The sequence below is a fragment of the Ptychodera flava genome, chromosome 13 (assembly GCF_041260155.1).
Source record: "Ptychodera flava strain L36383 chromosome 13, AS_Pfla_20210202, whole genome shotgun sequence".
Lineage (NCBI taxonomy): Eukaryota > Metazoa > Hemichordata > Enteropneusta > Ptychoderidae > Ptychodera > Ptychodera flava.
This window is the reverse complement of record NC_091940.1, coordinates 10,928,140-10,954,869: the sequence shown is the minus strand read 5'-3', so window position 1 is coordinate 10,954,869 and position 26,730 is coordinate 10,928,140. Positions and strand designations below refer to the sequence as shown.

The 26,730-nt window shown below is 38.7% G+C and overlaps 2 protein-coding genes and 1 long non-coding RNA gene across 4 annotated transcripts in view; all 3 read right to left on the bottom strand.

The window, feature by feature from the left end:
• The window catches only part of LOC139147397 (uncharacterized), a 1,689-nt gene extending 684 nt beyond the window's left edge, over positions 1-1,005 (bottom strand). Inside the window, exons 1-2 of the long non-coding RNA XR_011555716.1 lie at positions 904-1,005; positions 134-276 (exon numbers count right to left, since the gene is read on the bottom strand). This is a non-coding gene — a long non-coding RNA (uncharacterized lncRNA). The remainder of the gene's footprint in view (positions 1-133; positions 277-903) is intronic.
• LOC139146990 (organic anion transporter 3-like) overlaps positions 1-4,113 on the bottom strand; it is an 8,989-nt gene extending 4,876 nt beyond the window's left edge. Inside the window, exons 1-2 of the mRNA XM_070717843.1 lie at positions 3,824-4,113; positions 1,718-1,948 (exon numbers count right to left, since the gene is read on the bottom strand). Coding sequence (XP_070573944.1) covers positions 1,718-1,948; positions 3,824-4,048 — 456 coding nt within the window. The 5' untranslated portion in view covers positions 4,049-4,113. The remainder of the gene's footprint in view (positions 1-1,717; positions 1,949-3,823) is intronic.
• Positions 4,114-13,436: 9,323 nt separating this feature from the next.
• The window catches only part of LOC139147395 (proline-rich transmembrane protein 3-like), a 33,108-nt gene continuing 19,814 nt past the window's right edge, over positions 13,437-26,730 (bottom strand). For both annotated transcript variants that reach the window (XM_070718488.1, XM_070718487.1), the window contains exon 3: positions 13,437-15,841. In XM_070718488.1, the coding sequence (XP_070574589.1) occupies positions 15,348-15,841 (494 nt within the window). In that variant the 3' untranslated portion in view covers positions 13,437-15,347. The remainder of the gene's footprint in view (positions 15,842-26,730) is intronic.

The window sequence follows — 26,730 nt, the reverse complement described above, 5'->3', positions numbered from 1 at the left end:
TACTGGTTTGTTTTCTGTACAAAGTACTAAACCGTAAGCAACAAAAAATCAGGTGACCTCGAGTCCAAAATGTCCCTATAGCGTCTCATTATCGGAAGCTAATAGATGCGCCGTTAAAAATATGTATTTGTACCATGGCCATTCGGGGTCATCTCGGCGCTCACTAAGCGTTCTTTTACGTCTACACCGTTTATCTTGGCGGCCCTTTGGAGGATCTTCTCTACGTCTGCTGTCCGTCCCATCGATAACAACCACCTCATGGATTCAGGTACAGTCCTGGAATAAGAGTATAGTGTGATTTTAGTGGAGAGAGAGAGAGAGAGAGAGAGAGAGAGAGAGAGAGAGAGAGAGAGAGAGAGAGAGAGAGAGAGAGAGAGAGAGAGAGAGATGTATTTATGCACCCATGTATACTTTCATACCTACTTGACTACCTGTCTAGCAAACTATCTACCTAGCTTTCTATCTATATTGCCAGCAAGTCAGCTACCTACCTACAGCTACCGACATATACACCCCCCTCTCTCTCTCTCTCTCCTCTCCTCTCTCTCTCTCTCTCTCTCTCTCTCTCTCTCTCTCTCTCTCTCCTCTCTCTCTCCTCCTCTCTCTCTCTCTCTCTTCCCACCCATCTACCTACCTACCTACCTACCTACCTACCTACCTACCTACCTATACCTAGATACATACATACATACATACATACATACATACATACATACATACATACATACATACATACATACATACATACGTACCTACATACATACATACATACATACATACATACATACATACATACATACATACATACATACATACATACATACATACATACATACATACATGCGAATGAACTGACTTACAAACATACACACATGCATATACATGACAACGTTATTGACTCACCAGAAGTAGTAGAGTGTTAGCAGAGCTGGCGCTGAGATCATGACTTGAAACGCCCTCCAGTGTTGAAAGACGTAGCCATATACCGCCAACAACATGTAAGCAACACCCCAGAAGACGTTACTGACGAAGCTAGCATACACACGTGTAGTAGGAGTGTATAGTTCGGTGGCAAGGATGAACCCGATCATTATTACTCCCTAAAAAGCATTAAATGTTTTTTTAAGACAATGCATTCGCAAACGTTCGTGTGTATTTAACCTGAAATTCCGGTTTAGCGCCCAATTTTACAATAATATGAAAGAGAAAGACATATAAAAAGCATGAAAGATGAAACGATTGAAAACATCGCTGGGGTTTACCGATTATGTGCGAATCTGAATTTGCTAGTCAAGTATTGATTTCATAAACAAGATGTTAACTGAGTAGTTATGTTAACTTAGCGGTGCCCATTTAAAGAGGGGTAGCTGGTATTTTTCAAGCCGATTAATTAGTACCCTTTCTGCAAATATTGCAGAATCCCGGATAGGAATAGGGATCAACCAGCTGTCTTGTCCCCCACACACGAATACATATAGCATTGTGACAAAATACAGAGGCAATGAGCAGCGTATTGGAAGATTAAAGCTGATTGGTTAGCCGAATATCATTGTCATTATTGAATCTTTTCCAAACAGCCAATCACCTGCGTGACAGCCTTATTTTAGACTCACTAGGTTGCTTTAAATAATCAAAATTTACCAATCAGATACGACCTTCCGAGATGCTACACATCAGGAGAAAATCTAATGACAGTTTTTGTCATGTACACTCGTACCGGTTGTACAAGTCCAATGAAAAACTTCAAGATGCAATATGCGGCAAACGTCTGCGTTAGAGCTGTCAGCGTCCCAAATATTCCCAGCGACCAGAGACATGCCAGATACATAGTCTTCCTACCAGATCGGTCTGAGAGACGGCCGACTACCAGAGCCCCGATCATGACGCCAATCATATAAATCGACTGGGAAATCTGAGATAATGCTGTTTGGTCACATACCAGATCCCACTAGGATGAGAGAGAGAGAGAGAGAGAGAGAGAGAGAGAGAGAGAGAGAGAGAGAGAGAGAGAGAGAGAGAGAGAGAGAGAGAGAGAGAGAGAGAGGACAGACAGACAGACAGACAGACAGACAGACAGGCAGGCAGACAGACAGACAGACAGAGATAGAGACAGACAGAGACAGACAGACAGACAGACAGAGGGTTCGTGATTTTATCTGGAAAGTTTCTTCCATGATTTGATCAAATGAGGAAGTTAGAGAATACAAGTATCGTACTATAAACAAAGTACGAGTAATTTGTAACGAGGCAGAGGAAAACGTTTATGTACGATTTCTGAGAGCTGCTAAATGATAAATAAGTCGACAGAGGACAAAGCGGTGATCTCAGTAAGGTTCGTTTGTGTGTCCTGTCCCTACACTCAGCGAGTTCATATACACTATAGGGAAAAGTGCGTGACTAGAGCGAGAAACTGACGCTTTCTCGCAATCGCTGAGAATCTGTTCTTATTCTCACCGCTGTGGGTGAGAAAATTTTAATCTCCACTGGAGATTGGTGAGAAATGCATTACTTGGCGAGAATCAAGTCTGAGAACAAATTCTCACTTGTGAGAATGGAAATTCTCACTACGTACAGCGAGAATTGAAATTCACTGGCGAGAATCATCAAGACTTGCCCTTCGGAGTCTTTATGATTTTCGCGAATGAACGGTGAGTCTTGATAATTCTCGCCAGTGAATTTCAATTCTCGCTGTACTTAGTGAGAATTTCCATTCTCACAAGTGAGAATTTGTTCTCATACTTGATTCTCGCCAAGGAGTGCATTCTCACCAATCTCCAGTGGAGATTAAAATTTTCTCACCAACAGCGGTGAGAATAAGAACAGATTCTCACCGATTGCGAGAAAGCGTCAGTTTCTCGCTCTAGTCACGCACTTTTTCCCTATAGTGATATATTAGTGTGTAAATTGTTTTTATTTCACTAATGGTCATTCATTTTAATGGCAATGTTAGAATTATACAGTTATCATTGTTGAGTTCCAGAGTATTTACAAAATTAAATGGAATGAAATACTGTCATTACTTTTTGATAAATTTGCATCCCTATACTGATTGTATTTTCCGATAAGGCTTCCCGTGTCTCAATTTCATACATGTGAAAATTCGTATGCACGTGAAGACAAAAATGTCTTTCTTCACGTGCAATATAATTCGCCATCCATCACATTTGATCGCAAGTTATTACATATCAAATTTATTGTTACGACGTTTTCTGTCCGCGTTTATTGTGAAATTTGCACACTTGCACTTTAGGGATCTCCCAATTTGTTTGATTTGCTGATGTTTCCGGTCTCTCTGGCGACATGCTTAATCAAGACAATGCATTGATTTAATGGTGGTCGCTTTCTCTATTTCGAGAATGATTTGGGGATATAATGAAATTTCCATTTAGCAATTATCTCAATGCCCAGGCTTTGATTTGTTCGTCTTATATAATTTGAACATTGGCAAAATTAATTATTCGGGTCTTTCAACAGTAATGCCTTAGTGAATGGGCCAAAGTACATGCAATACAAAGGCAGCGCTTGTAGGGACAGCTCGAGTTCCATATTTGATAGTTTATTTGCGTATTCACAAACACAAATCACATCATAACTCTCTTGAAATATGATGATCCAGTGTGATGAATAAAGGCTTCAGAAAAAAAATTGCAGCTCTAAGTAAAATAATTTTGATCTATATGATTAATTAATTCCGAAATACATGTTATTCAGTATCACAAATCTTGATGAAACATGAATTTAACGAAGCAGGCATGATTTGACATAGGTAACATGGTATCATTAAAAAAAACAGGTTCATTTATTTGAAGAATGAAAATAATACCTGTGTAACAATCGTCTCCTGAAACTCGGCTTGGTAGTCCCAGCCATCGGTACACTGCGTGGTTGTGTTGTCAACCGATGAGTTCACGTACATGTGACAGCTGTCGAAAACTGGCTCACCGTTCTCGTCATATTCCTCCACCGGAATGCTCTGGTTTTTGTGGTGTCCCTCAGCCAGGCTGCAGTGGTAAGAGCTCGGCCAGGCCGCGGTGAACACGGTGGCCATGTTGTGCCATGCGGCGAAGAAGTTTGCAGGTATAGCGACCAAGGCAAATATGACATTTTGGTAGCGTCCCGCATCTCCTATCTGAAACAAAGCTTGGTCGAGCTCCATCGAAAATTAAAGACCTAAGGGCTGGAATCTGTTTTTCCCCTCGAAGACGCTATTGAAGCTAAGCATGGGATATCATTTACAGAATACGTGTGAAAATTGCTTCTTAGTTGTAAAATCGAATGACAATCAGCCCTTCCCTGTAATAATGAGTCACTCTACCGAAGAGTTAAGTTTTCTCAATTGTCTGTGTGTACTATGATTCAATGCAAAGTCGATAGCATGGGTGAATGTACAATGTTCAAAAGTCAATGGATCTCGAATGAATGAATTGACGCTGTAACGCTCCGAAGGAATTTTTGTGTGTCCGGAACATCGGCTGGTGTCGAAAAATTTGCAATCCGAAGAATACTGTTTTGTTTAGCTTGTAATTTTCATAAGAGAATATATTGCGTAGATAAGAGAAGTTCTTATCTTTTATCACGATGAGATGTGTCCACTGCGACTCGGTCAACAAAATACACTGTGATATCATTCGACCCTTGACCCTCAGAGAGGACGCACTCTACTCTGATAACTACGACCCTTATCTTAGTTTCAAACCGATAGTGCAGTAAATGCCTCCGTGTGTAATAAATGGTTTGCAGTCACTGCAGGTTATCCGCCGTTCTTGTCATGTGAACAGCGCCACCAAACGCTGCTATAGGATATTTTTAGGCCCAGTCCCGCAGGTTATCCTAGTCACGCACTCACATCAGCCTCCAGGTGATACTTGATGAGCTAGGAACAACTGGGACTGAGATATTGCAATAAAGTACAGATGGTAAGGGAAACACAGTCCCGACCGTGGGGGAAATAACATAGATTTTCGACTGCACTTTGCAAGGTATTCCCTCCTAAAAATTCCCCGACTGACAACTAAAAATAGTTTTACATGAACAGTTCGTTGGCTGTACCCGATGAGTTGTGCTGAAATGCATGCCATAATATAATTATTCACAAGATACAGGCATTTTTGTCAAAGTACATAGTGCAGCAAAGGTATACGCCCGCTGTCCTATATACGAGGACATAAAACACCGTTATCATTATCATTATGCACTAGCATCTGTAACCCATGGAGTCTCGTCGTACAGCGAGTATACATGTATCTCCGACTCAGTATCAGAGGACGCGTAGTCCAAAAACTTTAGGTGTTATTGGAAACTATATGACCTTTGAACTCACAACGCCTTTACGTCAATACAGGGAAAGAGAAGAGAAGATTTTACATTTTCATAAAGCATATACATCTAAACATTCAGTACGTCACGCAATGAATAATGGTCAGGTCAAAACCGGTAAATTTGAGTGAAATTATGCTTCTGAACTACAATTTCTACCAGCTATATAAATGTGTAACAGTTCCACTGTGTCAGTAACGGCAGTAAACGTCATTTAAATCGAAGATATTAATTTGTCTCCAACAACATATTTTTACTTTTGTCAACAAGCAGACAGGGTATGTTTTCAGTTTAGCACTTGAACGAAAACTGATCTGTCAGTGAAAACAGAGAAAATCCAGTACCAATTCTTCCATGCGTTAAAAAGTTTGAATTGTAATTTGGCATACGCAATTTGAAATACGCAATTTAAATATAGGAGGGGGTGTATTCAAGGAAAAACAACTGGAAAAAATAAGGTAATAGGTATTCAGAAATCCGACTAAGAAGTTGTGCTTGCACACTGACATTAACAATCTTCTGTAATCAATTTTCGATGGGGAGGGGGAGGGTATCCTTATAGATTTTTCATGCAAAGCATGCTAAAGCAGCTCAGAGACTTGCAAAATGGCGAGGGACACCAAGCTATTGAACCAATCAGTTTAATCTGACATCATCAGCCACTAATTGTTTTGAAACTTTGATTTGAAATTTATTTAGTCCTAATCAGAATCGAAAAAAGGGAACAAAAATTATAATTATTATGATAACCTTAAATGAAAGATGCCAGATCTAAGTCATTGAAGTTTGATTTTTATGAACTTTGGCCAAAGAGATTAAACTCGAAATGTGTTTTTTTAATTGTGTTAAGCGTTTACTTTATGTCGTGCACTAAACTATATCTTTGTCATGGCTTAGTTTTCGCAATGGCTAGGACTTATCTTCAGCGAATGCGTAGACATAAAAATTACATTCACTTTTGTTTGCTAATAAAATGCAAATAATATGCAAAATATGTAAATCTATGTAACCTGGCCATATCTAACTCAGCTTGGTTCAGCACTTTGGCAATTTGGTCAGGCTACGGCGCCGATCTGACCTAAAGTTTGAAAAAAATTGAAAACGTATCGCCGTGAATTCAGAGCAATATCGTGACATGTAACCAAAAAGCGAGAAAAAAAAGCCTACAATAATACTACAATTCATAATCAAACTTTTGAAAATCCTATGATGGGGGTGGGGGTTGGGAATCCCAGTGGAGCTGGTAGTACTGCAATGGCACGCGAGTAACATTCCGAACAACTTTTAATGAATGAGAAAATGTGCCAAGGGAGTTCTTAAAATATCTTCGGTAAATCTATTCTTAGCGAAGAGACCATGCAGAGAATTATTCAGGCACTTAGTGATGTTGGCATATAATTTACGCGACCCCCCGTAAGAAAGGTGCGTTAGTAATGGGCTTAAATAGGCATGGTTCAACTCAAAAACACTCAAGGTCTACACATCACAATCAAGGTTTTATGAAATGTTGAAATTAGCAAGTGGTGTTGTTGGTAACCTAGTTCGGAGTCGTAAATCAGTTTCTATTTTGTCAGAAATGGCGTCGTGGCGCAATTTAAGAACTTAAAATAAATCATACAATTTATTTGGTCTCTTCAACAATTTTTCCATTTAGTAATTAAAGAATTCTTTAACATTACAATTGATAGATTGAAGGAAACGTTGCTGCCGATGAAGTATTAGAGCTGGCTTGGCATCAGACTGGGTGTTTACCTCCATGTCTCACTTTGTATCGCTCCTTCTGTCTCCCTGTCTCCTCTGTGTCTCCCTCCACCAGTCTGTATTCCTGTCTGTCTCTCTCTCGGTATTGATGAGGGAGATTTTCTACGAAAGAATGGGTGGGTCTTGCAAAACTGTTATATATGTACTCCTGACAAATACATTACTGGCAATGAATCGCAAGAAGTTAAACATAAATTTATGGTACTTTTTTGAATAGTCAACACTGACAGCGCAATCGATGCACGCTGTACTTTTTTAGATTAGACTGCAGTTCATGGCGATCATATGTCTGTTTATATTCTGCCATAGGGCACGGCGAGGTGAATGTAACATGTAATTTATGTGTGAAACACATCTCGCCTTTTTCGCTCAGCGATGAGCTTGATTTGTTAGACGAGCGCTCACTGAAGGATAAAAATAGCTAAATGTCTGCACCAAATTATCTGAATTTACATAGGTAGCAGTAGAAGCATTCAAGTACAGTTGTTACTCTGTCTGGCGATTGAGTGCAGCAACAACCAACTGACGACTATCTCAATCACGTTTTCTTGTTAAGTTTTGCCGAATCACGTAGGGGCTAAGAAACTGTGTGTTCACCAAGCTCTGTCTGTTCTTACATACCAATATATCTCCATGCATCCCGAGCATGCATATATCTCAGACATGGATCGTACCGAGATCTTCAGCTCCAGATATTTGGTTTCTCGCCAATTATTGCCGTTCGATTTCACCGTCCAGGCAAATATTTGCTGAACAACAGAAGCGTATGAGCAACGTCAGATGAGTGTTTTTCCAGCTGTCACGCTAATTTTACATTATTTACATTCCATTAATTTGCTCTGGATGCTTACTGATCCGGCTGTTACCGTTTCTCAGACAGTTTGAGTGAAATTTACATAGCATACTAAAACCAAACGCCCGCGGTGATTTTCGTATGAGCTTTTATAATTAATTATTTACATTCAACGCCAGCATAACAGAACAAAATGTTGGAAAACATTTTTACTGTGACATCCCTCTAAAAAGAAAGCAGACAAAGACAAAGACAACATGTGTCTTTGTCTTGAGTTTTGATCAAACTTGGTTGATGATTTTGTTTGCAAATGGACCCGATATTTTCTGTCTCATTGATGGCTAGACTTTCACACCAGGTTATTTATCATGATGCTGACGGATATAATAAGCTTACTGTCGTCTACAGCACTTTGCACTGTAAACTGTAAAATGTTTAGAACACTATCAATAAAGGGCTCAACTCTACTGACATACAAGTTATTATAAGTCGAGGAAAAATAGACTAAGTGGCCTACAAAAAACCCTTTACTGCATGTTGATGGAAGAAGCATTAATGATGACCCCTTAGGGATCTAAGACTATTGTTCAAAATGTTACAGAGGAAAGCACGCTGCCTGCAGTGCAGTATTGAGATGATGAACCCGACCATAAATGATGTAAATGGCTTTAATGATTTTATGCCAACGGGGGTAATCACATTGCTTGACGTGAGAGAGAGTATGAAAGGGCTTTTAACGCCCGAATAATCAGCCAGTGACCATCAGTGTTTATTGATCTAGATGCTGGTATTTTTAACACAAGTTTCGATACGAGGCTGTCTCCTGTAATTTCAAGTAGATATCGTTGCATTGTTCAAGGCTTGTCAAGCTCCATATCAGGCACAGTGTTTCGATATACGTGCTTTCAAAGATAACATTCTCTGTTTTGTCAAACGTCAATTTGGGTTTTAATTCATTCATATTATAAAGCTAGATCCCCCAGCATTATATTCTGCTATTTGTTTGGCATTTTTTACCGTCTGGCAGTAAGCATTGTCGCACGCAAGACGCGATTGTATAGTTTGCTGTAGTTACACGTACAGTGTTGTTCCATGGATTATCATTATGCTGCCTGCAAATATTAGTAACAGGCCGCACTAATATTATTCCATCAAAGTCAGCATGTTCTGTTTTCATTATGGTCCTGCCGTTTTTTGTTTTCAGCAAAGTTGGTAACAGTGACAAATCAGATGACATCGCCTCATGCTTGTTAAGAAAACGTACTATACCTTTGAGTTTACAATAAGACTACCGATAAACGGATGGGGGAAGCCCTCGTCACGTTTTATTGATTATGCTTTCATGAATCTTTGGCGCCGTTCGTTATTAAAGCAACGACGAAGGCGGAAAGGTAACGGCGTGCGTTCGAATAAACTGCAAATCCTCTCTCGATCTACAGCCCAACTCCCTGTCGTGACATAAATTTTTAGTAAACCGACGCTGTAGTCTGTTTGTGAATTTAATCAACTTACCTTTGACGCTCGTAAGCCCTGTGAAATTCAAAGCCCAGAAAAATCATGTTTCTCCGGTAACCCTACCTTCTCCGATACAATTTTTTCGCATTTCCAAGAATAATGCATGAACTTACTCTTTATGTATTTTTTTCTGCCAAGCAAGCAGCTAAAGAAAAATGAAAGAATCAGTTTTTTACTGGCCTACCCCCTCATTAGTTTTCTTATCGCCTAATTATTAACAAAGTTCAGTATTTTACACAAGGTTTTTTTTCAAACTGTCTCTTTTATTTGAGCATGCTACGTCAAAAGCAATAATTTGGTCCGGTAGCTCCTGCAAGTACAATGCACGGATACCCCGAGACGATGCTGTCAAAAATGTCGAAGCATCATTACTTTGTATCAAATTAGATTAATTTAGCAACGTAGTAATTACTTGCCTGCTCGCATCGATTTTACGATCTATGGCATTTGCGACAGATTTACGTGAGTTTGATTTCTGTTACAATAATTTACTTGAATATTATTTGGTAGGTCGACGAATAATCTTAATTACGATTTAGACGCATATGAAAACAAAATGAGATCGGGCCCCTGCGCCGTTCTATACGAAAGAGCAAAGTCTTACATGCGTAAATGGTTTATGATCGACGGGCCCTTATTAAAAATCTCCAGGCAAAATTTGCCATCCTTACACAATGCGCAAAAATCAAAGTATGGTAGAGCGTTCATTAAGGGTTGGCTTAACGATCCGAGTTTAATAAGGCTGGGTTATTACTGCTAAGCACGGTTCTTTTTTCTTCAGTTCGGGTCAAAATGTCTTAATCTATTTCTTGAAATGTCATTCAAGTTCGTCGGGGTTAATTCAGATGTCACCTTCAGATCCAATAAGTCAGGACCGAAAACTAGATCGATTTGGAGTTTCCTACAATATATCCATGTGACAATCATTCCTTCAAACATTAATCCCTCGGGTGCCTTTCTGTGATCTTTTAGAGACACTGTAACGTTCTCAGTTCTGTTCTGAATTCCCTTGAGCAAGGGCGAGAGCGACATTGACCGTCAAAGCTTTCCGTGTTCAGTTGGACAGGATGTACAGTTTTCGTTGATGAATTTTCCTCCACTATATTTAAGGTAATATGCGCCTCAAATTTTGCTCAAACATTTTTCAATGAAACCAACCATTCTCCTACGAAATCGAGAATAAATCAGGGATCTTCGAGCAAAGTTTGGTTCTAAACTAACAAATTACCTAACATTTTCCGACGTGTGAAATTTAAAATGGCCGCCATCTATGTGTTAACAGTATGGGGAAATATAACTTTTTCGATTTTCTAAAAATGAAACGACAAAAAATGTTCTCTCTCAAAGAGCTTGCAAAAACGAGCCCTCACAAGTGGTAGATCAGAATAGAATTATAAAACTGTGAGAGTCGGGGTATCTGTGCCAGAGGAGTATTCCACATGTACCTTTAAAGGTATACTGTCACCTGTTCCAATTTTGCCACAGTTACCATGGAAAGAGAAAATCTAACCTGTCACAGATATTAAGCAAGTGACCGTTTTTTAAAAACAGCGCCCTCAAATTGGCAATTTGAATACCAAGGAACGCCCCTTTGACCATATATGGGCATATTTAGATTACAGGTACTGTATACCTTTAATGACAACTGTAGTTTCTCGTTCTGCCCAAAAACATGTTGAGATACGCAGTATTCGGCCTGTCAACTCAACCTGTACATGTGTAGACTGCAGTTTTATTGTTGACATTTGCGTTCTGGTCTGAACTTAAACGCGAATGTAAACAAGAGTGCATTTTACACATAAAGACGCTGTGTTGACAAAATGGGTGTATAAATATGTTTTTGGGAGTAGAAGAAGTACTTACAATTCAGAGTATGGCAATTCACATAAAAAAATAGAGGAAGAAAATCAAAGTTGCATCTACTGGTCCTTTGAATTTTGGCAGACAACTTTTTTTTCTGTATTTGTACACCAGGGTTCATTCCATATGGATTCATAACTCAACCGTTGATATACGAAAGAAGAGAGCCTGTTTATGCGAAGTATTTTTCAATAGTATCGACAATTATGATGGAAATGACCCTGTGTCACCATCTGTTGAAACTAGCAGTCACACTGCACAAATACACTATAATACTTAGTGTATTAACATGGATTATTGCCTGTATTTTAGAAGAGTGCGTATACAGATGAATATAGTCAAGAATCCATTTCTTGTATTCAGCAAGCCTGTATTCATGTGGCTTCATGTGTATTCACGTGTATTATTCTATAATACAGGCAACTGATTAATGTGAATTTAGTGTATTATTGCGTTTTCATGCAGTGTCACATGTCCAGGATCCGACCACGATATACAAAAATATGCAAAGGCAGGAAACGAAAAAATTGTTCAAATTTCTGTCTGCAGTGTGAGTAACGAATTTAGGAAAAACCAATGCCAACTTTAGTAACAAAGTTACGATCTTGATCAACGCTATTCAAACGTTATTCTCGTTAGTCCTTCAACTTAACGATGTAATTGCTCTCCGTTGACGCCACACGCATGTGGCGGCCAGCTGCGTTCATTGAACGAGGCCAAGTGTTGTGATGTGCAGCGTCGGTTGACGAGCATCTTTTCTACGCAGTCATGTAAATAAGCCCTTTCGACAGTCCTGTTCAATCATCAACACTCCTTTGACCAATATTCCGTATGCTTATCTCTCGAACAACATTTTACAATGGATGCTTGGCGGGCATTTGCAATCACCTGTTGCTTTTGAGCTCGGACAAACCTGGCGTTTTGCTGAAAGAGTTTATTATGGGACCAGTCTTTCAAAAACAGGAAACTCTTTTCAAAAAAAACCCAAGAAACTGTTTTCAAGAGAAACTTAATAGTTCTGAGGCTAATGGAGCTTCATATTATTCCCGGATTAGCAATTTGAAACTTTGAAACAAACTGTATTGCAACGCGAGGGCGTGATGTAAACACCGACTGGTATAACGTAATCGGAATAGGGAAATGATCCCAATTCTGGAATGATTCCAGAGTGGAAAATGGAGACCGGTCACAAGGAGGGAAACTGCAACTTCGTCACTGAATGGAAAATTAAGTTGATGAGTGGCTTATATTCGTTGCTATGGGAACGGCCACATCGTAAAGCTGAGGACAATATACACATTTACACATTAAATTACATTAGATGCACACTGAAAGTAATCTAGTGTTCTTGGATCTCAAACCGGCAGGTTATGACCGATGGTAGAAAAACATCAAAGGAAGTAAAAACGCTAACTGATGAATACAGATTCCATAAATTGCTTCAGCTGGTCTCGAAATCTGTAAATTATGAGCCGTTGCAGGGGGCAAAGCACTTTACCTTTGGATAATATTTACATAAATTTCGTTCTAGAAAATGAGTAAATTTCTTCGCTCTTCTCCCCAAAGCGTGATAAAATGCATAGTTTTAGTCTTGAGAACACAACGCATTCTGTACGATTTTTTCAATATTATTGATGAAAAATGACAACAAGTCTTGATTAAAAAGCAGAAAAACGGTATGCGTAATAATAATACTAGTAGGCGCTTTTCACTGGTTGTTCTGACAAGGTTCAACGCCAAGCATTTTGAGACAAGTTTGGTTGCCCAACAAGAAAATGTGTTTTACACACAAAGATAGAGTAACAATAGTTAAGTTTCAGGTTGTGGAGATGGCCTTTCGCTAAAGGCGAGATTGTAGAACATGTGGCCCACGCTGAGCTAGAGTAAAATTCTACATATGCTATCCTAAGGGGTATGTTTGTATTTATTCATCGCAAAAGGCACTCTCACACAAGCACTGGGTAATACCATAAGGAATTAGGGTACTTCTGGTGTTTCCCTCCAAACACCTTTTGGGATATGTACAATCCTCTTTCTGCCGTAAAACTCTACATGACAAGCAAGCGTGCTGGGTCCATGACAACACACTGTGCTGTTGATTGTCTGCAACAGCCTGCTTACAAATGTTGTAATAGTTGAATCCTTATTGCTACCTGGAATGGATGCAGTATTGCAACTTGTACCCTGAAGAACGATGTTTATAAATTACATTTATTTGAGGAAAAAAGAAAGTTCCAGCAGGATTAATAATGGGGCAAAACTTACAGAGAATGGATGTTTTTCAAAAATAATTACTCTCAGCCTATAAGATTTTCACGCAGTTGACACAATTACATTTGGCATAATCGGAAATATTTTGGGCTGATCGTTAGTGGTGAAAACTTATGTTCGTTCGCTAAAAAAATGGATTTTGTAGAGAGAAAAATAACAGTTTGAAATCAGGTATTTGGTGGAAATATTCTTGGTGTTGTATAAATTCGCACATTTCGTTGACTTTTTATCTCCACTGCATGCGATTATCCCAAAGCAGTTCCGATCGTCTTCATAGTGGTAGAAAAAAGGAATACTTATGAGAGTTGTGGCTCTAAAATTCGAAATATACATTAAATGTACTCAATTTCAGATCGAACGATCTGAGAATTGACACGAACATACAGTCAAATCAGGCAAAATTAAAAGAAATATGAATTGTGTAGCCAGTAACCTGACCTACCCTAGAAAAACCCGCCGATGGTAGACATCTTTTTCGCAGTTTGAGTATATTCTCTAAATTTTACCGTATTTTAAGAGCCTCTGCCAACAAAAAGAAAACAAATTTAGATTTCCTTCGATCTACCTACCCTACTTTTCGGAGGCACACATTTTTTTAATTGGCCTTTCTATATATTTGTCAACAACATGACAAATTATAGGATAAGTCTCTGAAACTATCTCCGTTATGTCATGACATTCGCTTTCCCATATCTGTGCTTAGACCATGTTAGTTATATTGAAATTACACCTTTGTTGATTAAGTTAGTTGTGCGATTAAAAAAATGAAATCCAAAGCATCAAAACATGATAATATATAATAAATACTTAATAACACATTCTTTTTCTTTTTCTTCAGAGAGAGAGAGAGAGAGAGAGAGAGAGAGAGAGAGAGAGAGAGAGAGAGAGAGAAAATAAACTAGAAGAAACTATAGGACAAATTGTTCATTTTTTATTTAGATTGACCGTGATGTTCTATGGGTCTCGTCGACCTAATTTTCAGGTAATGAGAAGCACAGAGTGCTATTGTGTTCGGTGCGATGAACTTAACTCGATTACTAAAACAGGGCGTTACGTAGTATTCAATAACGCACCATATACAGAACCGACACTGAATGAAATACGGGTCGGATAATGGCCGTTCCGCGATAAGGAGATCAAAGGTCATGCATGACTCGCACAATAAGGGCGCTATTAAAGTTTGTAAAATGCCCCTTTTCTGAGAGAAAATTTAATGTTGAATCAACAGGTTAAGCAATAATGTGACGTATAGGCGTCTATTCCCGTAACAAAGTGTGACCTGAATAAATAACTACTCTTAAATGGCAATTGGTGATTATATTCATCACCCTCTAGTACAGTATGAGTCTGTCAGTGTCATGAATTTAATGTGTAAAATTTACGTTTGATGTTTTTTTTCATTACAGCCATAGTAACGAGGCCATAGCAACGGTGGACACCATAACGGCCCTGAAAAGAAAATCGGAAGTTCTAATTGACAGACAAGGTTACGCTATTGTCAATCTCCAGCTCATTATCGGGACAAGGATATCCTATCTTATTATTGAGAAAATATGAAATGCCATACGGCATTTTTTTCAATTCTCCTATTAATAATTACAGCTTAGATGAGGTAGTACAAAATAGAGCTAGTCAAAATTCTCTTTCTCAAAAAGTGCGCTATTCCAAAGCCACACCGACTTAGTCATGGTTTCCAAATGCTTTCTATTCACGCACTTGCACGAGTTGGTCACCATGGAACAAAGTAAACCGTCAGAAAAGTTTAACCATCTCGGTCGAATGGTGTTCAGTTTTCTTGACCACACCTCTAACTGAGGGGAATGACAGATTGTCACGCATGTGACGTCATCATCGAGTTATTACTCTTGGCCACAGTGACCTCCCCAATGTCCGAGTTGAGCGGTATTTTCTTTCTGTCACTTTTCGAAAAAGTCCATCGGCTAACGTCGCCAGAGAAAAAGTCAGTCCGACCGATGGCAGTGTTCGTAGCTCCCAAGTCGCCGAGTGTCCGTTGAGGCCGTACTCTATTACTTTCAGGTAGGCACGGGACGAGAACCACAAATATCCGATTGACTGTACTCGATTTGGGTCCGTTCCCGTCGGATTTTTTGGTCGACAAAGCGAATATCAGGACGCTTATGATCAGTTCTTCCATTCGTTGAAGAGTCTGGAAAGCCCACCACGGCCATGCCTCGACGAACTCCACATCTGAATACACTCCAAATACCCCGACAGCGCCGTACAGGTGGGTCAGGCTTGTCGCCATGCTGACCGTTGCGCAGCCGCAGATGAGGTGCACGAGGCGAGCACTTCGGTTATCTGAGCCTATTAAGTGAATTAAAAAAAAGGAAGTTTATCGAAACATGAAGTCGCACATTAAAAACATTCACACACCCACGCTTAACGAATGTAAGATACTATATCGAAGAGGTGTTACTACATTATTACATTCTTGATGTTGTAAAGAAGAAAATGTATGTTATTATGGCGAGTAGTCATATGAACATTTCTTGATATGGGACTGTACTTTACGAATAGATACACGCCATCATGGTGTATACCGTCATATACTAGTATTTGAGACATAAATAAACATAACTTGAAAATTGTACTCTGACGCTCATCACACTACATGTCTACGACAAGATCAGAAGGTGAATCTCACTGTCCGAAGTAAGGAAGTCGAGTATAAGAGATTGACGCTTTGGCAAACCTGAGAAATAACGTACCACGTGCACAACATACTAAATTAACACAAACATACCCTTTCAGGTGATCTTTGCATTTCAGATTAGCGCGGGACCAGTAATCCTCACTCTTGCGAACACTTCAATTTTTAATATTTTTTTTCTAAATTTGGAAAGCAATGCGTCAATTAGAAAGAAGTGCATTAGTGGGTTTTCTTGCAGGTGTCAATCTGTCGCGGTCGCACTTAGCGTGGACGTTGTTTGGCATTCTGTGCACTGGGTATTACGGCAAAAATTTAATCAGCCAAACAATTTTGCTGCCGAAGGCCACAATACCTCGATTGTGATTGTGACATTCCTGTCGCTTCAAAATTGATATATTATGCGATATTGAATCAAATCACAGACATTTCATTCGTGTGAAGGGTTCTGAGCACATCAATTATGCTAAGTGCCGAAGTCTGTATCTTACATTTTGTTCGCAATTTAGATTAATGGTAGGGTACATACACGAAGCCTGTTGTCGATAAAGCAACACCCACAGTACACATTTGAAACGAAATAGCTCGATAATTTCACCACTTTGTCGAGCAAAAAACAGCTTTGATTTTGCAAATCTATTTACCACAGTATACGCCCTGCTATGTAGAATTCTTGTTATTTGAACAATACTAAAACAAAATGTAGTCAGTGTATACATAACGTTGCATTGACAAAATTGGCTTGGTCAGTCACTTAAATAACATTTTCTTTCAAAATTGATAGCTCTGCACGTTCATGTCATGTTCATGTTCATGACATGTGTCATTAATAGAATTTTATTTTTGACGTATCAGGAGAATTCAAATACGTCTGCCGACGTCGAATGAACATGCAGCAAACAACCATGCCCATCACGTGAATACCTCAAAGAAGTAAATGTTTCGATGACATCATATGGTTTCAAGTAATTTCCAGAAATAAGCCATCGGTGTTCCTTGGTGTCGCATACGGAAGATGAGAGCAGAGTTCGTAGATAGTGCACGATTTTAGGCCAATATTACATTCTCCATTGGTAAGGACTCAATTTATATTGATTTGCATACTCTAAAAATACTCAGCTAATACCTGCTCATGTATTTTGGTCTCGCTCATACTGCTTTTGGTGAGTCTTCTTAATGCACCTCGACAGTGAAAGACTTTTGCTCAAGCTTTCCTCAAGGAATATTTCAACCATTCATTCTCTTTCAAAATCAAGCACAAAAGTCGGGGGATGGGGGTCACCGCGCCAATGTGGGTACTAGAGAAACAAATTACCGAAGATTTACCGATATTTGAAATTCAAAATGACCACTATCCCTGTGTCAATCTGTTGAGAGAAAAATAAGCCGGCGAAGAGTTTTCTTATCCCATGAGCTTTAACACGAACCCCCACAAGTGGTATATCAGAAAAGAATTGTAAAAGTTAATTGAAAGAGTCCGAATATCTGTCCCTTAGGGGCATTCTACATTAGCATCCACTATGTGGGTTTCGCTCGTTTAGCTTTTGCTGAGTCACATAAAGTAATTATAAGCTTAAAAGTTTGATTAAGGTAATATGCACCTCGAAAGTGAAAGACTTAAACTTTTGCTCAAACTTTCCTCAGTGAAACTTTCAACCATTCTCTTACTAAAGCAAGAATAAAAATCAGGGGTCACCGTGCAAACTTTGGTACTAGAGAGACAAATAACTTGCGATTTCTCGATATTTGAAATTCAAAATGGCCGCCATCCCTGTGTTAACTCTATGGGAAAAAATAAAATTTTCGATTTTCGAAAAACTAAGACGGTGAAAACTTTTCTTTCGCCAAGAGCTTCAAAATGAGCCCCCACAAGTGGTAGGTCAGAAGAAAATTGATAAAATTTGAAGGCCCGAATTTCTGTCCCCGAGGCGCGTTCTACCTTAAAAAGAAAAGTAATGTAATATAAGGTTTCAACGGTATATTTGCTTGACTTGTTGGTTGTGTGTTCCCGTGTTGCAATGCGTATTTATTCTTTCCTTTAAATTTTGACTGTGATGATTCAGCAAAAACTATGAGTTAAACCTAAAATACACGAGTAGGTGTTAGTTGCGTACATTACATAAATAAAATTCTTTAGGAAACTGAAGATGAGGTTTTGGATGGCAGATGACTTATCATGAATGGTTACCTGTTTAGCAAATTTGCATATACGTATATTCTGATAAAATGGTTCTTATCAGCCATGTTCACTTACGAGACGTCAGTAGCATTATGCAGGTTTAGGGGCCTCCAGGCCATTCGAGGAAAATACAATGCTTGGCTACTGCAAACACAGTCGACTGAATTCTACCAAGTAAGCGGAATTTTTACTTTACCCGAAGCCAGATAATATCAACAATAGTGACTCTGCTCAGTTAATAACAGTGTTTGATGGTTTGAGTCAATCACTGGTCAAAAACGTTGAACCCGTTACCAGTTGTGGTTCAATTGACATTTTGCTAACGTAATTGAATAGGTCATGATAATTCGGAGATTCAGGTGAACAAAGAAAAATTGCAATTTATCATCTGCACACAACCTTTACCAACAAAGGAAAATTATACTTTGTTATTTTGAGACAACATTTAGCAACAATGACATAGTAGTAATTTATAACACGATATTATTTTGCTTGATATGAAATTTTAAGCTCAGTGTAATTGGTAAAACCCTGCACGATTTGTCACATAAAGGTGACCTTTAAACAGGGCAAGAAATGGCGACCTCGAACCTACGTAAAGGTCAGACATTTGATGTATTTCCGGAATCGATAAAAAACACACAAACCATAAATCACTTTCTGCATGGCATTACTCAAAATACTTCATTGATTCGGAGGCATCTTGAATATCTATTTTGTAACTAGAGTGGGGGTTAGGGGTCGTACAATTTTTTAAGCAATAGGTTATCTCCTACTTCTCCTTCCCAATTTGTCCATGTGCGAGATCGTTATTAGTGATCGCGAATCGGAGAAATCATTCGGCATCAATACTCTACATCAAAACGGATAATCAAGTACTCATAATTATGCGTCATTACATCAATTATAGAATTATAGAGAATTAAAACGCATTACACTGTTCTTGTCATTTCAGCTCTCTCAAACTTAAAAGCCGGCGCGTGTACTCAATATTATTATCATCATTTTATGGTGTCCATTAATCAGATTGTAATGACTTTCCACCGATTAACATGTTCGGTAAACCTCATGTCGAAAATAGCCTTTTTTATCTAATTAACCCCTTCACTACCTATGGCGCCGGATATATCCGGCGCCATATTGAATTACCATATACCTTGAGTGCCGGAAATATCCGGCACAGTTAAATAGGTGCATTTGCTTCGTTTTTGTTGCTAAAAATCCCGTAATTTCGGCATGGGCACGCAGCGCGACTAAGACTGATGTATTCCGATCTGGCCTGAATGTGATTGCGCCCCCGTACGTCCGAGTATGGCCAAAATCCGGAAGCAAATGTCGTGACCCATGACCTCGACCCTGAAAGGTCAGGCTGATCACAGCAGCGTCGCGCTGATTGTTTACAGTTTTCAGAAGTACGGACGATCGCGAAGATGTTAATGGTTTGTTTTTTTTTGAATGAAATGAAATGTTTATTTATTGAAAACAAATGATTTATATGTAAATATGTTCTATTAACAGCAATATTCGTGAATGAAACTAGAGGAAATACAATTTTTACTATAAGCCAGTGAAATTTTATAGCAGCCATATTATCAATATGACTGGTCACATGACTGGTCATGTGTTTGGTCAGGTGATATGTTGTTCCCTAAAATGTATTTTTAAATATTGTGAATTATTTTTTGATAAATCATAACCATTTTAGATGCATGTTTCTGCAAGGAAGACATAAAGCAGGTGTTTACAAATATAAAATGTGTTGATTTTCAAATACAGAATCATGTCAGATGCTGATGTTTGTGGTTCATTTACTCTGCCTTTTGTGAGAAAAATCTCATATAGGTACATGATAACATCTATAAATAAAGTAAAGGGTAGTTATTATTACATATATGTAAAGACAATGCCATGAAAATTGCAACTGTATTCAAATTTGCGTCATTTTATGGATTCAAAACACGTCTTGATGCTTCAAATATTCATATTCTTTGCCAACTCTGGTCACATGATGTGTCATGTGATCAGTCACGTGACCTGGAAATACAAAACTTATGTATGAAAAAGTGGGAAATTTCATGCTGATTCAGAAAATATATGGTTTATTGGTACTTACTTAATTTTTACTCTAAGCAGTATTCATGCAATGACCACACCTAAGATTTTATCAATATTTCCGTAAGGGCCCTGGTATATAGGAATACATTGGCCTTGGTAGTCAAGGGGTTAAAGGACACCCCTCATTATTAATGTTGTGGTTTTTTTTGTAATTTTTATCTCAGATGCCAGTTATAATCAAAAGGCGCTATTAAGCATTTCAGTCCATTCAAAAACCAGTGTAATGCCCGAAATTATACAATCTACCGTTTATTGCGACTTCCAAAAATTAACCAGGCTTCTTATGGTTGTTTTAATTGTATATTTTCATGACTGTAAAATTTGCAAAATGGCTGTAAAATCATCGACAGTGGTTACATAGTTGTGACGAAGGACATGCATCATTATTGTCAGGAAAACATCTGCCACGCTTTGAAATCGATCGTGATGAAACTTACGTTTACAGAACTCCAAATGCGATGTGTAGCTATCAAATTATCACTTCTTACATATAATACCTAGCCTCGATTGACATTTGAAAATAATGAATTATTTTTTTTAAAGCTTACGGTGAGAGAAACAGATGGTGTCGTATCCCGGCCGTTTTTGATTAATGTTGCTGCCAGCGCATCTATTCTGCGAGTAATCCGTTTACCAGAAACCGTGTCGTCTACATTGACATTCCCAATAATTCGCACAAACGGTTTTGTCGCTGAAAAGTCTATTTGCGCGCTTATGTCGCTTGAATTCAGGAAGACCCGACGAACGAAGTTTATTGGAAATGTCACGCCTAACTCTTTCCTTTATGTGTATGTGTGTGTGTGTGTGGGGGGGGGGGGTTGTGTGACGGGCTAAAAATAAAGAGTCAAATGTTATTTGCATATAAAGTATATGTACCGTCCTTTATATTGTTGGTTTCTGCTCTGAACAAGTGTTAGAGTTTTCTCCTTCCGCCAAAGATAATTGTCGCATACGAACAGCGTACCCACAGGCCCTAAACACATCAATATGTTGAGCAACACATTCAACTACTTTTTTCAATCATAGACTTAGAATTAAGTATGAAACTGAAATAATACACGACTTAACCCGTATTATCACGAAATGTACATTGGATGTTTGTCTTTTAACATTTTTAATTATTCTTTTGAAATGGATTTTTCGTTTCACTGATTGCACTTTTTTACTTCAATTTCAACGTGAATATCATCTATTCATAGCACCCGAGGGAAGAAGTGATCTTTCAATAGACGTTGAATAAGAGTAAATTAACATGCCTCAGGATTTTTAAGCTTCCCGCCGTGTCAACCCTTCGTCGGTTACGCTTACAAGAAAATCTTGGCCAGCGGCGTCGTTGTAACATTTCTTCCGCTTCTCTCGTAATGAAGTCTTACGAGATTTAGACGGTCGATCGCGACGTCTGGGTGAGTTGCCGGTCACGTGAAACACACCGTTAGAATTTATACAGATCACTGAGGTCTTCTGGTACCTCCAGGTACAGATTAACTAATATTCAATACTGTGCAACGAGCGTCAACACTTTTAAAGAGTAGATGATGCAACGTTTGTTCTGCGTCACGACAGCTTTCCCCACCCCACAGAGACCTAGACATGGCCAGATGTGACTTTCAGAGCCTAGAGTCACAATTAGCCACGTACATTAATATTCGTAAGTTTACTTTTCTTCTCTGCGATCACACTAATAACACGCGCAAAGTCAAAGGTTGGCTCTTACGTTAGATTGACAACCGCCCGTACCTCACAGCTGACAACATTTTCTGAATAAACTTAAAATCAAATTGGAAGTTCCTTTACCTAGCATATTAAACTGCATTATAAGCCCGCGTCACAAGCCACCGGGTAAACAGCATGTCAGCAAAAGTTATGACGATCAAGTTTAGCAACGCCATATTATTTCCTCGTGCCGCACGGAATTCACTCTATTCAGGGATTATGTTCACCGCGGGTTAGATTTCTCTTTGCCGGATTATAACTTTAATGAGCTGAGAAAGCATATGTTTCAAAACATGTAGGCATGTTTTTTAAATAAAAAAAGCACCGATGGGAAAGAAAAATTGTTTTATCCGGACAGATATCGCCAGGTGCGGATTCAATGGCCTGCAAATTTTGCGTGTTTGTCATCCGCATGGCGCATGTAAAAATGTACAATATGCAATTAGACTGTTGTTACTATGGGAATATGTAAACAAATTATTTGAGAATGCGCAAAACCTTTGGTGAAATGATCTCTGCCGGTTGTCCGAAGGACGGGAATAAAAGTTAATAGCGAGTATAATTCATCAATTAATCACAGTAAAAACGTCAAGTTTTCTTCCCATTGCCGCTTCGGAATATTGTTGACTGCCTAAAATTTTGAAGTTTCCAAGTGAAGATGAGGCCAAGTCCTGACCGGCAAGCCATATAGACAGTTTTTCTGTCAAAATTTATGTTTCTGGAGAAACCGGGAACCCGAATGGGTATTATTCAGAGGTTGTAGCTATTTTTCTAGTTCTTCGAGCTCAAAGTGTTATGACAGTACAAATAAGATGATTAGGTCTCAAAACCGAATTTAATTATTCCTCGCAATGCTGTCTCTTACTTCTACTGATTTTTTGAACTTCTGTTGTGACGAAAATGCCGCAAAAAATACCGCCGCACATACTTCTGAATTGCAATGTTTCCTGCGTCTAAGCAGTCAGCGCGCTCTTCTTGTTTCATTTGTCTATATACATATTTAAAACCACACAACATTCATTTTCTATTCAATAACATTTAATTACAATGCCTTTGAATAGAAGTAGGAGGGAGGGAGGATAAATGTACGGGAGGAACATAAACGTTCACTGCCGTTGTCTTGCTGTGAAAGTGCGAGGTAGGACAATTTTCTCTTTGCTCATCCTTCATTTTCCACTCTATTTCTATACTCTTCCATAAGTCATGAAGATCGAGAGGAATTCGAAGCCTCCGACAAAGCAAGCCCTATTGTGCAGATTGGGATTTCATTTGATCAGCCAAAGGAGAAAGCTTTTCTTCCTTTTTATCCTCGAACCAAGACAAAATTAAATGCTGTATATCGAACAGTGGGTATGTTTTTGCGCAAATACTTTTCAGTTTTTCGTAACGAAGTACTGAAAGTGCAACGACAATAGTTCAAATCAATTTGACTCCATCTCAGCTTAAAATAATTAGATTGAGTGTGTTATTTCAACATGGCACATCCAACAACTGGGGGCATTTTCAGAAACTTGCCATATTCAAAAGTTAAAGGCACCTGAATCGTCTCTGCGTATGATCACTTTGTCACAGCAGCTGGAGAAACTTGTTTTATTACAGTTACTCTAGTTATTGCCTCGACACTGTAATGTTATTGATTTTCCGTTAAGCAGTGCCGAAGAAAATCAATTATGCTCATTTCTTTTATCATACCGTGGATGTTACTAAAACGAGGACAAAAAGAGATCGTAAATTCAGCAATTTACTTGCATATGGATGATACAAATTTTCGTACCACAGAGAGCCAGTTCCTTTACAATCATATATTACGACATACAACGCCGATTCATCACCGCCATATCGACAGCTCTTCCGAAATGACGCAGTCTTTTATCAGCGTGGAACGGATCTTCATTCTCAGATGCTCTATCTATGAACATCTACCTTTTGTCGCACAGCCTGTATACTGTGCCACTACTAAACACACGAGAGAGAGAGAGAGAGAGAGAGAGAGAGAGAGAGAGAGAGAGAGAGAGAGAGAGAGAGAGAGAGCTTAGGAGGAGTATGTACAACCATGGATGGGTTTTACATCCATGGTACAACGAGAAATAAGAACAATTGAACAAAAGAAACACTGAGCTGCTAAGTGGTTAGCTATCTCTAAGATTGTAGCTGTCAACCGATTAACAATCAACATGTTCACTTTTTACGACATGTTACACAACAGCGTCGACTCGAACAAATGATCTGAATGGCCGCATTTATCTTATAAATAGAACAAGTGAAATAGTACACCCAGACAGGAAAACCTGACACAAAATGCAATACTGATCAAAATTGCCAGGCCGTTATCTCTTGTCGAAGCAGTTCATCATTGTGGAACAATGTTTCGCCATGAAATTTGAAAATCCCGCATCGATGTATCTTTTGACGTAATCAGATTTTCATATAATCGAAAATTAGTGTTTAGCTGAGCATTAGGCGTTGTCACTTGGGACATTCATCATAAGGTTTCATTTAATTGAATCCGACGTTGATGAAACTCGGAACTTTTCTACGGAAGCATACCTGACTGTAGTTGCCCTAGCACCTTGGTGCGGCTGAGCTACAGATAGTTTCCAACCGAGCACTCTCCGCGTTGCTTTTGTTGTGTCTCTGGTATTAGTCGACGGGGCATCATGAGTCGTAGCACAAGTCTAACGACGCATCACAGACTGCATTAAAAGCCATTGAATATGGTTTTGAGTTAGTTTCATGGTAAACTTGGCTTGTTATATCTGATTGGTAGGAAACTGGCACACTCAGTATCAACGTCTCGCGAGAGCGCGTGATGGGCAAGATATACAGTAGTTAAGGGGTCTTCAAAATATAAAATGAAAAATGGAATGAAATGATAATAGGAAGAAAAGATAAAAATAAATCCGTGTTCACTATGCTGCCTATTCAACTTCTGGTTGAAGTTATTGCTCACGTGGGAGTTACTCAAATATTCATTTTCTCCGTGAGCATGTAAATTTGCCTTATTACAAAATTCATTAAACCGAACTTGACAACTGAACGGTAGCTATGCTAATATATCATTTTTCATTAACGAAAGTGTCCTAGGTATGTAATAACATCTCGGGACGACTTCTCCTTCGAGGAAATATCTAATTGCTGACATCCTGGAAGACAAAGGTCAGTCCTTGATGAGTTAGAAAGCATGACACTGATACTACAGTTGAAGGCGACCATTTCTGACCATTTGCGCATTTCTTTTAAAGAGAATTTAATGGGGAAAAAAACTTTCTAAGGCTTTGAAGTTCTTAACCCTTGACATCTTAGGTGATATTTTCCGCTTGAAAAAAGTAAACTGTATTGTCTAACTGTAATCGTACAGTTGTTTTTCATCTTTGAACAGCGGTTGGGCCACAAAACGGTATTTACGAGGCGGGTAGTAGAACTGACATTTTCACAGATTTGTTGACTTCCACCGTTAAAGGTACGAGGAAGGAAGTTTGACGTAACCTTAGTGTACGCGGTCAAACACTGAGTGCAAGATTCAAGCATTCATGGTAAACAGTCGAGTAAACACTTGATAATATGCGCTGAATCGGAACTGTTTGCTTAGCAATGTTTTAATGAGAAAGTCAAAGCGGCTACTTTAAATCTGGAAGTCTAGAGTCATATAGTCGTTTTATTTTTAGAACTTCGTGTAAATTTATCATAAGTTTTTATTGTTATATTTCATATGCTTTCATGGTTTCCTAGCGAGTTTTAAGAAGTAGCTATACAACCCGTCGAAAACTATTATCAACAATTTTTTTAAAAGCAGGGCTTTTCAAATGCCCGTCCGGGGAGCAAGTTTAAATTGACTGTGTATGTGATTTTAATCCTTTGTTCTCTATTGAAAGTTGTACTCTGTGAATCAATTTGAGATTAAAACTGACAAAAAACTGCCCCATTCAATGCAATTTCCATGACTTCTGAAATCGAAATCTATTTTTTAGTACTAACCGTCTCACAAATCAAGTATGCACAGATAGTCGTCAAGCTGTCTAGCATTCTCAAGGAGGTAGAGAAGCGCACACAACCACGTTCGCCAGTGTCACAAAGTGTACTCCAGAAAACCTTCCCATTTTTAAGAAAGTTGAACGACACTGCTGCAGATGATATGAAAACAACTGTCCTATCAACAAGGTAGTTTTTCTCAGGAACCACGTACACATCGCTTTTTTCGAAGTTTTATTGAGGAATTTGAAAGTCGCGATATGACAGAGATGTAAACAAATTGAGATTTCTCATCATAGTTTACTTACAATAATAGTAAAAACTATCACTTTTTTCCAGTTAGCAATTTCACAGATACTTCTTCTAACTACTCTGTGTGCAACTGTTAAAGTTTACATTGCCCTAAATAATATTGTAGGTTCTCATAACTCGTTCTCTATACTTTATTTATTGTCGCTCTTTTCCAATTTACACAAGGGCCAAAAAACGCCGACCCCTGATGGCAGAGCCTTGAGAGACTAATCAGATAGACTTGGCTTTTCTTCGTTTAGTCATCCGACATCACAATGC